This window comes from Pongo abelii, chromosome 15 (assembly GCF_028885655.2).
Source record: "Pongo abelii isolate AG06213 chromosome 15, NHGRI_mPonAbe1-v2.0_pri, whole genome shotgun sequence".
Lineage (NCBI taxonomy): Eukaryota > Metazoa > Chordata > Mammalia > Primates > Hominidae > Pongo > Pongo abelii.
In genome coordinates this window covers 36,586,806-36,599,698 of record NC_072000.2, presented here as the reverse complement: position 1 = coordinate 36,599,698, position 12,893 = coordinate 36,586,806, and the positions used below count along the sequence as shown (strand labels likewise).

The 12,893-nt window shown below is 46.8% G+C and overlaps 1 protein-coding gene across 14 annotated transcripts in view; it reads right to left on the bottom strand.

Moving 5' to 3' along the window:
* The window catches only part of NPAS3 (neuronal PAS domain protein 3), an 876,176-nt gene extending 864,807 nt beyond the window's left edge, over nucleotides 1–11,369 (bottom strand). For 6 of the 14 annotated variants that reach the window (XM_024231982.3, XM_024231983.3, XM_054530003.2 and 3 more), the window contains exon 1: nucleotides 6,827–7,318. In XM_024231982.3, coding sequence (XP_024087750.1) covers nucleotides 6,827–6,876 — 50 coding nt within the window. In that variant the 5' untranslated portion in view covers nucleotides 6,877–7,318. Of the gene's footprint in view, nucleotides 1–6,826; nucleotides 7,319–11,144 lie in introns of those variants that run through there. The other 8 variants (XM_054529993.2, XM_054529994.2, XM_054529997.2 and 5 more) reach the window with 4 other exon arrangements.
* Nucleotides 11,370–12,893: the final 1,524 nt, after the last annotated feature.

Here is a 12,893-nt window from a genome sequence, read left to right as displayed (position 1 = left end):
GTGCTATATAAATGCTTACTGCCATTATTATAATGCCAGATAATTTGGCAGGAGGCCAACTTGTACAAATCCTTATAAATTTCAAAAGACAATGTCCAGAAATACAGTTAGGTACTAAAATGAGTTATTCAGAAAGCCTTATGAGACAGTTTCTACACAACCAGTGGCAAAACTATTACAAAATAAAAATGCTTCAACTATAATCTTTAGAGAAACTTGTGGCATACTCTGAGCCACGAATTATATGAGCAGAAGAGGGCCTTGAGAACTTCATATGCTGTGACCAAAGAGGCAGATGTACATGGCAAACTGATTCTTCTGACACCACTCAGCTACAAATCTGCCCTAAAGTATGTATAGTTATGGAGCTTGCCCACAAAACTACTGGGATAGTAAAGGGTGAGGTAACAATGCTTTCAATATTGATTCTTTCTCTAATTTCATAAACACTGTATTTCTCCAAACATCTGATGAAGGACCAAAACAGAGGGCTGTCGTTCACTACCCACAGTGAACTGGTCTTTCTGCCATTGGAACTCTCTGATATTGGCTCGGAAATCTCTGAGTTTGGAAAGTCTGAAAACGCAGGCCCTTCCACACTGGTGTTAAGGTACACTTCTACAAAGACTGTACTGCCTAAATTCACCTGAGAGACAAACCTGAATTCAGTCTCTAACTCCATCACCTTCCTTGGGAATGCTAAACCTCTATTTTCTCATGCATAAATGGGGATATTAGCACTTCCCTCATAGGTCAGTGAGGAAACTAAAGAGAAAATTATTGTGAAGCATGTAATATAGTGACTGAGACACGGCAGTGTCCAATGTTTATATTATTATATAATCATCATCATCATATATAACCTATTTTTATTTTTAAATCCCATCAAAATAACTTTCATAAGATTTACTATAATTTCACTTCAATTTATATAGTATCTTTTCTCTCTCTGTCCTCCAGGAGCCTCTAATCACTTTATAGTCACTAATTACAATATTTTACAAGTTGAATAATTATCCTCACAGAACACTAAGCTAACAGAAGTGAAAAAATAAAGCCTTATATTTCTATGAATTTATTACTTCTTACTCTTTTAGAAAAGGGTATCTTCTGGCTCTCTATAATATTTCGTATATCCAATAGAAGGGCAAGCCTATAACCAAAGCAACTGCTCTTACCAGGTATATATTTAGTACTGTACCTGGCGCGCATCGCCATGGTCCATGGTAGAGGTTCAATAAATGAAGCTAAATGAAAGAACCAGTCAATCATTACAGTCTAGGGCCAGGAGAACTGTGGGCCATAGTAACATAAGATCTTCATCTTGCTTCTCCTGATTTCATATACAAGACCACAGTATTTCAATTAATTCACCAGGACATTATGTTTTACAAATGTATACAGAAAACTTCAACTACTGTTTAATGTTGTCACTGCCCTAGTCATTTCAGATACAGTAGCAGTTACTTTATTCTTACTAAGCCACGTCCTGTTTATGCATTGTAGTATTACTAATATTACTACACATTCTTCTAACTATTCTATCAAACTTAATAGTGCAAACATCCTATTCACACTAATGAGGCTCAGCGCAGTAAAAATTCCATTCAGTTACAGTTGGTTTATTATACTGACCAATGAGGGGGGAAAAAAGGCCACTATTTACTGGGAAAATACTAACATCATCGAATGCAAACAATTGGATTTTCTGATAAATTCTAGTTCTTACTAATCATAGATGTATATATTTAAAGTTTCACATATTCCATTACGTGCAATTTTGATAGCATTTAAAATTTAAAGAATAATATTTAATCAACTAAAATTTAACATACTAACTTATTTACTAAGTTTCAGCCTTATTCATCCTAAGCAATTAAAGACATGTCTATAAAACACCTGAAGTTAGACTGTAGCCCAAATACAATGCGGAACTTTAAAAAATCAATTAGAATGATTAAATGTTATAAGCAGAAAAAGTGACTGTGTAAACATAGCATGGAGGTGGCAGCAGCTAGTTCTGCTTTCATGTGTCTTAATTTTCTTTAAATTTAGTGACATTCTGTATAAGACATAGGTTTACTAGAATTGTAGAAAAACAAAAACAGATTAAGGTTACATTAGGGTCATTATTAATAGTAAAGCACTTAAGGAAGTTAGCAAAGCATTAAAAGGATTTTGAAACTTTTGTAATATATTCTCCTTAAATATCTCCAAATAAAGGCCAGGCACAGTGGCTAATGCCTGTAATCCCAGCACTTTGGGAGGCTGAGGCAGGCGGATCACCTGAGGTCAGGAGTTTGAGACCAGCCTGGCCAACATGGTGAAACCCCTATCTCTACTAAAAATAAAAAAAATTAGCTGGGCATATTGGCATGTGCCTGTAATCCCAGCTATTTGGGAGGCTGAGACAGAAGAATCACTTGAAGGCAGAGGTTGCAGTGAGCTGAGATTATGCCACTGCACTCCAGCATGCCTGGGCAACAGAGCAAGACTCTGTCTAAAAAAAAAAAAAAAGAAAAGAAATCCCCAAATATGAAGACCTACAGCTTAAGAAAATAAATAATGCTTTCCCAAAAGTATTGCTTTACAGAAACCATAGAAAACCTCACCAGAGAGCATGGGATCCTAGTATCAGGTCCCACTTCAAACAGACACAATTGTAACATACCACTGAATCCCACACCAGGATCTGGGGCAGGGAAAAGGAGTAAGGTGGTTCATAAGTATTCTGGCATTCTCATAAAATAGCTATATTATAGTATAGAGGCAGCCATTGGGTAGAAGAATTACAGGGGAAAATCAAAATTCATATGACTAAAATTATCAAACTGCTCCAATTTCTGGATTATATTTGAAGTACAGTATAAGTCTTACCAATTGATTACTGAGATATTAATTACACATCACTTTTTTAAGACTATATAAAGGCACAGAAACCAAAACCTTACTAATAATACTACTAGGTGAAAATACCTCATGTAACTTTAAAAAAAAAAGTATCAAATAATGTTGAATTGAAGTTTGCTCATTTGCTCACTGTAAGGAATCAAATCTAGTGATTGGCATATTGCACATGTGGAGTAGTTATATGCCTTTCAATTCATAAATCAGAAATTGGAAATCTGAAAATATGTTGTAATGTGGGAGGGTCTTACATAATAAAGGTCATTATAACTCCTGGCTCTGGAGCTATATGATCTAATATCCTCTCTGGTGGATCATGATATGCCCATGCATTACAGTTCTTGTTGACAGTCTGTTGCCTTGGAAATATTTCATTATTTCAGTTTTTCCATTTGTAGACCCTTGGCCTTGTGATATGAAGGCCATCCTATTTCATATTTTCGATTATCATTTAAGCAATCTTGTGGAGCTATTTATATATATAAGGAAATGTTAGACAATGCATATAATCATTTATCACCCCTATTTAAGCTTATACTGTAGACAGAAATACCCCCAAAAAACAGTCTCCACCACCTTTACTTTTTAAACTAAAAGCCTTGTGCTATTGGGATATGCTTTGCAAATCAGCATGGGCAAATCACATGCTTGACACTTCTCTCTAATTTTCTCGGTTATACATCCACATAGTAGAAAAACTTTGTGGTAGTGCTATATAATTTGCAGTCTATTGGAGTTTAAAGAAAATCAAACAAGTTTATGTACACAAGGTTTTCAACTTGTTCTTTCAGGCTCTAAAGAGACACTTTCTGTATATATAATTCGGAGAAATGTAAGGAGCACTAAATAGTAACCAAAGACATTATCAAGAACGAGCTTATTTTTCTGAAATTCACATTATAAACATTACTATAAGGAAATGACTTTGGTACTGTATTACTATACACAGGTTAGACATTTCATAAATAAATGAGACAATTCAAAAGATATATTTTTCTCTGTAAGTTTCAGCTTACTAATATATTTAAAAAGCAGTAAAGAATAGACTGTCCATAAATGCCTCTGTGAAATCAATGATTTGGAAAACATTTTTTTAAATAAATAGGAGGATACTATTTAAAACATATCCTCAGAAAGTCATCTTTTATAAACATATTTGTGTTCAACTGCTACAAGGAAATACTACTATTAACCAACAAGTTCTAGGCACAATGTGCAAATAAAGGTGGAATTACTCACTTACTTGAAGCAAGTATGAAAAACAGCCCCCTCCTAAACAAATCATCTGATTTCCCATTTCTCATTACAAAACCAAATCAACTTACATGTGTAATGTTTACACTTAAAGTGTTAAGAGCATTTAAAACCCTTGGGGCATAAAACCCAAAGTGAACCCTTGGGGCATAAAACAACTGTTTGGATAAGGGACCAAGTTTGTGGTTGTTGCCTTTTGAAAGGCTTAGTTTATAACTCCTTCCTTCCTATCTTCTAAGGTGCTCCTGCCTCCCACCCCGCTGTTACTACTCCTCCTTCTCCATACAGGTTAAACCTTCTCAGATCCAACCTTTAAAATGACAGCATCCAAGCTGAACAAGAAGATGCTATTAAAGGGCATTAAATTAAATACAGTATATCCTCGTACAACTTCAATCAGAATTTCAGACCAAGTGTTATTTAGTTCAGCTCTCAAGTGGAGCAGAATAACAAATCGCACACTTTGATTTACCTTCTTCGAATGCCAAATGGAGACAGGTGATAAAGAACGCACTCATGCACAGGCTATGAAGTTTCCCCTAGAAATTAATTCTATCTCCGAGATTCTTATCTCAGAGAAATTCCTAAAATGGCACGCGAATAGGCCTCTGCTAGAGAGATTACTGGGACCATCCCAGTAAACATATTTATTAACAACAGAACTGGGAAGAAGGAAGGAAGGAAGGAAGGAAGGAAGGAAGGAAGGAAGGAAGGAAGGAAGGAAGGAAGAAAGGGAGGGAGGGAGGGGGGAGGGAGGAGGGGAGGAGAAGGAGGGAGGAGGGGAGGGAGGGAGGGAGAAGGGAAGGGGAGGGGAGGGGAGCGGAGGGGGAAGAAAACCAATTATAAACCTCTGATTTCAAAAAGTATTCATCTTCATGTTAGATAAAAAATAATTTTTAAAATCCTTGCACAATGCTCTGAGAAATTATTTTTTCTACTACAAGAGTAAAGTGAATTCTTCATGAAACACTGATACTTCTTAAGAAGTAAATGCTCATTTTAGCTGTATGAGTTGTCGATTTTCTACAGTTTGGGAGCAATAGTTAATGCTATACACATTTAACATCTTTAAAAACTGGATTATGTATGATTTACTCTCTGATATATGATGTTTACAGAATCATCTAGAGTTCAGAATTAGTCAATTATGTATCTACTTAACAAAAGTATTTCCTTAATCCTGACAATTCTGCCTTCCCTATTGTATGAAAGAAATAAGCAACAGTACAATAGAAGCTTTTTAAATGAATGGATGTCTGAATATCTCCTTATCGTCTTCTGATGTAAGCTATAGGTTAAATATTATGTTGAATCAAAAATAAAACTATGTTATAATAATTAAATCTTGCAACTAAGCACATCCCTTGTCTTCTTTTCAAGTTCACTTAAGCCTGTGAGGAAAATCAACGCGCCTGCTGCGGGTGGGGGTGCATATATCTTACTGTATTTGTTTTCCTCATGAATCAATGGGTAACGTTTTATACTTCCTACTGCGCCTTTCCTCTTCGGAGACAGAAAGAGATATCCACTTTGCTCAAACCAATATGCTATATGCAATTAATGTCATTAACGTTGCCAATTAATAGTAAATAGGATTCCAAAGAAAGTAGGCTGGGTGGACAGCAGGAGGGAAAACCACGTTGGTGGTGATGGGGAGGGGGTGCTGAGTTACTCTGAAAATCTATCAATGCTACTCACGTAGGACAGTTACGGGTATTTTGAACACAAACTCCCTTTCCCTGTGGCTGTACTAGTTTAACTAACTTCAAACAGACATGCTCGACTGAGCCCCTTGCCTGGATATGCAATTCTCACCAGGAACTTTTTAAAACACAGATCCCCAAACAGTAACTAACGGGGCATAGATGCTCACAGCTGACACATTTTGGATCTCGCTGTTTGTTTGCTTATTTGGATTTGAGGGTTTTCTTTATTTTTCTTTTTCCTTTGGGAGGGGTATGGAGAGGAGGGAAAGATGAGAGCGGAGGGCAGAGCGGGAGACCCACAAGTTGCCGAGCGGAGGGCGCAGCCCGGGAGGCAGGGAGGCGGCGGCCGCGCTCCTCTGGGCTCGGCCCGGCCTAGCTGCTCGCGCGGAGACGGAGCCGGGGCCGGCCCCTCCGCGACACATTCCGGGCCTGGCGCGAGCTCCGCGCTCCCCGCCCCCGGCCTCCTCCTCCTGCTCCTCGCCTCCTCCCCCTGCTCGCCGCCTTCCCTCCCCCTCCCCAGCCTCATTCCCTTCCTCGAGAGCAGCTGCCAGGGGACCTGCGGCGGCCCCGGGGATCCCCGGCCCCCCACCCTCGCTGCTGCTCCCGTCACACGGCAGCGCCTTTGCATCTCTGTTTCTCTTTTTCTTTTTCTCTTTTCTGTTTCTTTCTTCTTTTTTTTTTTTTTTTTTTTTTTTGTCAGCGAGTCACTCTATTCGCCGAGCCGAGGAGGTGCGACTGCTCAAGACAGCCCGGCCGCCGCCAGAGCCTCTCGCTGCCGCAGCCGCCGCGGGGACAATGCGCGGGGCCCCGGGCGAGCGCTGCGCCCAGACGAGGTCCCCGCGGGCTCGCGGCCCAGGAGGCGGGCGGGCGGCGGAGCGGGGCCCTCGGCGGCGGAGGCGGCGGCGGCGGCGGCGGGAGCAGCGGCCCGGCGGCAGGTTCAATAAACAGAAAAGTGTTACCGTTCTCGCCTGGAAGGATCCTGCTGAAAGCTGGGCTTGGTGGGCGCCATCTTCCTGCTATTTTTTTTCCTCTCTTACTTTTTGCCTCTCTCCCCCCTCCCGGGTGGGGGGCGTGGGCGGGCGGGGGTGTGCGTGTGCGTGGGGTGGCGGGAGAGTGCGGCCGTGCGCGGCGCTCTGGGCTGCCCGGCGGGCGGCGGCCGGCGGCCGGGGCCGTGGACGTGGCCGTGGCCGTGGCGGCGGCGGCGGCGGCGGCGGCCGTGCTGCTGAGGTGGGGAGGCTACGGAAAAGTAGTGGGGCCGGAGCCTCGCGGGCGGCCGGCCGTCCCCTCGCGCAGCCGGTGCTCCCAGCCGTGGGTCGCCGCTTCCGCCGCCGCCTGCGCCTTCTCCTCCCGCTGCTCGCCCGGCGCCGCCGCCGTCCATGCGCCGCAGAGCGCCCGCGGCCCGGGCCGCCCCGGCTCCCGAGGCATGCCCGGCGCGGAGACAGGCGACCGGCGGCGGCGGCGGAGGAGGAGGAGGAGGAGGAGGAGGAGGCGGCGGCGGCGGGGGGAGGCGGCCGCGCGGTCCCGCGGGCAGCCCGGCCCAGGGCCCAGCCGCCTCCGGGTTCTCACCCCCGCGCCGCCACCCGCCCCCGCCCCCCGTCACCCCTCTCTACCACCCGGAGCCGCCCGGTGGCAGGTGGGGCGCACACCCTCCCGGCGGGGGGCGCGGGGTCTAGGCCTGGAGGAGCGGGGAGGGGGAGGACACGCGGGGGGTTCCAGCTTGACCGCTGTGAAAGTATTTCTGGGCATTTTCCAGCTGCTTTGCTCCAGAGCGCTCTCTCGTACGCAGACACACACCTCCCCCCGCTTCTCTCTCTCTCTCTCTGAATCTCTCTCTCTCTCTCTCTCGTTGGGGGACTGGGAGGCTCGGCTGCCGGCGCAACAACGCCACTCAGTTGCAGTTTCAAACACTTCCCTTCTCTGGAGTATTGCAGCCAGGAGGAAAGAAAGAAACAAAAAGGAACTGGGAGGCCACAGGAGCAAGCTGGGGCAGGACACAGTCCCGGGAACTCCTTGGGGGCAGCGGAAACCAATACGGGTGGGGGGTGCGCTGGCCCAAGCAGGCGGGCCCAAGAGCCCCGTGGGCGGTGCAGCAGCAGCACAAGCACCTTGTGGCTCTGGCGCTCTCAGCAGCGTTCCCAAAGCCGGAGCATCTGCATGAGTCACGGACGTACAGGAGTGCAGACCCCAGGGTTCACAGGTGAATCCCCGCGCGTTTAAACTCACATACGGAAGCACCTCCCTACTTGGGTCCCGGGACTTAGGACCGGACTGCCACCCTCTGGGATCTAGCCCAGCCGCACCCCGGTTTGACAGTTCAGCAAGGCCTAGAGAAAGGCTGGCTACTCAGTGCAGGGCCCGGGCTAGAATCCTGTTACCTGGGTAGACCCTGGTCAGAGCGTTATCTCCACTAAACCAATCAGAAGCGTGTGGACAGCTTTTTACGCAGAGACTTGGGTCAGTCATGTGTCAACCAGGCAAGTAGAAAGGACTCCCAAAGCATTTCCACTTTGAATGAATGAAAGCGCCTGATGGAAAACATCAGTCCTGTGTGAGGTTCTGCATTTGACTTTAAACTTAAGAAAAAAATAAAGACCTGAAAAGGGGTCCTCCATTCGGTCTCTACGACTCCAGTAAAGTTGGAGTTGGAAACTTCCAACGGAACACATAAATGTTTTTCGTGGTAGAGGTGTTTAATCTGCATGATGGTGTTTAAGTTCTCTTTGGAGTACACTCTACAGGTAGGAGAGAATGAGAAATGAACTGGAGTGGAGAGGGTTATGGACAAGATATACATGGGCTGGCAGAGAAGGGAAAAAGTTGCCAGTTCAAAGTTTTGGCTCCAGGACACCCAGTCTAGGGGGTTTCTGCCCGAAGATGACAAATGAGAGAAGCTTGTAGTCTCCCAAGAGGCCACTCTTTGCTTGAAAAACCCCCCACTCCTGTCACTCCCGCGGCGGACTCCTCAAAAGTACTTAAAAATAATTTTTTGGTAAAATGATATGTCACTATTCACTTAACAAACAAATCAAGATGGAAACAAATCCAAGCGGAAACTAAGTCTGTCCTTCAGAACCCCACAATCCTGTTGAGGTGCCAGAGGACAGGGGACTCCTGACTCAGACCCTACCTCCAACACCTGCCAATGACCTTGCCCTACACGGCTCACTCTCTGCTCCCCTCCCCCTATTTTAACTAAAAGACAGTAACAGGTGTCATCATGTCTTAGTAACAAAATCAAAGAAGGCTACATTTTTCACAGCTATCATCTTCTCTTCTGCCAATATAACGTAAAAATCGAAGGAGGGAATAATACACCCCAAAGTCTAAAGTTTAGAGATGCTAGAAAAAAAAAAATAAAAGCCTTAGTCTTTACAACTGCAGTGGGATTCAGAGACTTCATAAGGGGCCCAAATTCAAAGTTGAAAGTGGAAAGCACCAGTGCAGCTCTCAGTGTTGAGGTGGCAGACTAGGGGACTGCCCCTGGTGCTTCTGCCTTGAGGGAAAATTGTCTCTGAGGTGATCTTTATGGTAAAGGATAACAACACTCAGAGCAAACCTGATGGCAGAAAATTCCTAATCCCCCACCCCTTTATGCCCAATTTATATGGTATAGGTTAGCTCAAGTTCCCGGAGGTCCCTGCAATCTTCCAAAGGCCATCTGACATTTCTGACCCTTGACTCCCTACTTCACAGACCATACTATTGTGACCATCGCCTGCACTTCCTAGTTAAAGTGACTGCCAGATTCTATTGTCATTTAAATGTTGTATAAGTGACAAAAAAAACATACCTGAACCATGAAAAGGAAAAATCTAATTCTTTGCTAGTCTTTTATGTTTGAAAGAGTCCCAGATCTTTTGTATTAAAGGTTCTTGTAATCACTGAAGTAAAACAAGACTAAAATAATTTAAATCAAAAATCTCTTTGACAAGGAATAGCCCCTTTTTGAGTTATTTTCCAAACTCTTTAAAAAAAAAAAAACTTCAGACAGTACACAGAGCATATAATGAAGTCTTCTACAGAATATTTGGAATACTGGGCATCAACTTGGAAAACAGTGTGTTATGCAAAATCTGCTCTGGTCACTGGGCCATTGGTTGGAAGGCACAAAATATGGCAGTGATAGATTATCTTAACCTTTTCAGTTTAAATACTGTTGGTTCAAATCAAAGGTTCTCAAATCAATGAAGTTTGAAATACAAGGTAAAAATAGGAACTGTTGTTTGAATTATGCATTGTGTATATTTTAAGTTAAATGCCATTGGCAAATCTCTCAGATGTTTAATCATGTGCAATCTGGGAAACACAAATATTTAATTTCACACTTTCATGTGTTCTTTTTTCTTCCATCTTTTATAAAACCAAGCCCCACAAATGGGGAGTTTACCTTTCATAGTACATTGTTAGTTTTTCTCAGCGCATTTTCGTGGATTACATTTTCAGTAAAATCTTGGAACATCAAAAGTTGTCCTTCAGGAAAAACTTCAGGGTTCTAAAGCTGTTGGTGGTGGTAAATTGCTTTCCCTTTCTTTCCTAATAGAATCAAATTACTATTTCAATGTCAAATACATAATTTTTAGAAAAATCTATAAATACGTTTAAGAGAACTACAAATAATACTCTAAAACTTCCTTCTCACCACCTAGCCTGACTTTGTAAAATTTGCTTCCTAACTTGTATCCCTGAATCTTAGGCATTTGCATTATAATGCGTTTAAGATGAATACTTAACAGCGCCGAAGAGACTCGGATTTCATGCTGTATTTCCCTGTAGTAACAGGTGACATGATAACACTATTATGTAGAATTGCAAGTCTACAGCTACACGTGAAAATCGTTCCTATGCTGTTTGGAAACAAATGATCAATCAGCCTCCAGTGATCAATTGCCCCCCTAGCTGTCCGTCTGCGCGGGTCCGCATCCCGCTGAGGCATTGAGAAAATTCCACTGGAAAGGGATGAGGATCCTAAACTTTGCAAAAGCACCTTGTGCGGCGTCTCAGACTTCGCTGCAACTCCTCCGCTACTCGGGGCTGAGGCTCTGGATTTGGGGCCAGGCAAAGGGCAAAGGATGATTTCACTTCGCCAGCGCACTGGAGTGCTTTTCAATCCACCAAAGTGAAGTGTGTTTTTCTTCCTCATCTGTAGAACGAGGGGCAGGCAAAGTGAGCCCTGGCAATGTGCATGTGTGTTGTAAGACACAAAACAGGAGGCAAAGTGAGTCCCACCCCAGCACCCCGGGGCGGGGGCACTATCCCAGCCCAGGCGGGACTACTCACCGCTGCTGGTAGGAGGTGATGCCCTGGACGTTCTGCGGGGTGCCGTTGGCCGCGGCGCCGGCCCTCCCCATGCCCGCGCCGGCCGGCACCCCCGCGGCCGCCCCGCCGGCCGCCGCGGCCGTCACCTGCACGCTGAAATCCGGAAAGATTCGGATCATTGCCGCGGCTTCGGCCCCCGGGCGCGGCGGCTCTGGGCTCGGGCTGGCGGGGGCTCGGGCTCGGGCTCGGGCGGCGGCAGCAGCAGCAGCGCGAGCAGCGGCGGCGGCAGCAGCGGAGCCAAGCACCAGCCTGCAATCCCATTAGTGAGCCGCGGCCACTGTGCGCGGCGGAGAGGCGCTTTGATGTGCGCGCAGCGGGCTGGGGTGGGGGGGGCCGCAAGCGCGAGGAGGAGGTGCGGGGGGCGTGCGAGGGACTTGCAAACAGCAAAACGTGTCAGGGTGGGGCCTTTTTTCCCTTTTGGGGGGCGGCGGTGCTCCCCCCTCTTTCCAGGATGTTGCTCTCACTGGCTGCTCCGGCTGCGCCGCGCGAGCCCAGCTGAGGGAAGAAGGGGAGGGGGTGGCGGAGGAAGGATGCACCGGGAGGCTTGGCGAGGACTTGGCCGGTGCAAGGGAATGACCAGCAGCGGAGGGTGCGTTTCTTTCCCGCCCCCCTCCACACACACACACACACACACGCACACACACACACGCCGCGCACTTCCGACCCAAAGTGCAAGACTCAGGCGCGCTCTCTCTCTCCTTTCTCTAGAGAAATAACCACCATCCAGGCAAGCTCGCGCCTCCCGCGGCTTCCAGCAACCTGGAAGCCAGCCCGCGTGTGCAGGAATGGGGGCGTAGAGCCTCCCTTCCTGGCCGGAACCCCTCTCTGCCCGTCTTATGCACATCAGGCAGCGCGAGGGCTGCCAAGCTGAAGTTGGGCTCCTCGAGAACTTGATACTTATCGAGGAGGGATGGTGTGCAAAGACGGAGAGAAAAAAAGAAGCCGCTTTTGTGCAATGGAGAGTTTGTTCTCCTTATAAGAATGGGCTCTTCCCGCTGCTGGTGGGTGGGCGGGTTGGTCCTGGACAAACTTGTGAGGTGAGGTCCGGCTAGAGGGATCCGGTTGTGCCCCGATGACCCACCTCTATACGCCCCTTTCGACCGATGAAACGAATAAATTAGCAGCCACCACTGAAACGCACTCTGCAAATTCCAACCACCAGGGAAACAAAAAGAGAAAACACGTGCATTTATTTCCTCGCGTCTCTCAGTTACTTCTCCACACTATTACATCAATGTTTCTTTAAGGGGTGAGGAGGGATGCCTGCGGGTTTGGGTGAGCCTTTTTAAGTGACGACTTGCATTCCAACTCGGCTAGTGGGTGGGGGCGGTGGGAGTTGATCGTTTCCCCTACCCCCTGCCCAGGACCCCCGTTGTCCCACTTCCTCCTCTTTCTTCCGGCTCGCGAGCCTGGAGTGGAGTTGCGGGCGGTGGGCGCAGCCTCCTTCGGGATGCAGGGCTCCAGCTCCCCTCATCTTGCGCGCGCCACCCTCGCCCCCTTTGCTGGCGCGGCTGGTGCTTGCCCCTTCTCGTCCTTTTCTCCTTCCCACTCCCTGCGCGCCAAGGCCTGGGCCCCGCAGCCGCAGCCGCAGCCGCAGCCGCAGCCGCAGCCAGGGGACGAGTGGCCGCCTTGCCTTCCGCAGGAACCCAAGTTGGGATCGGCGAAGCGTGGTGACCGCGGCCGCGCCGCCCCAGCCCTCGGCCAATAGCG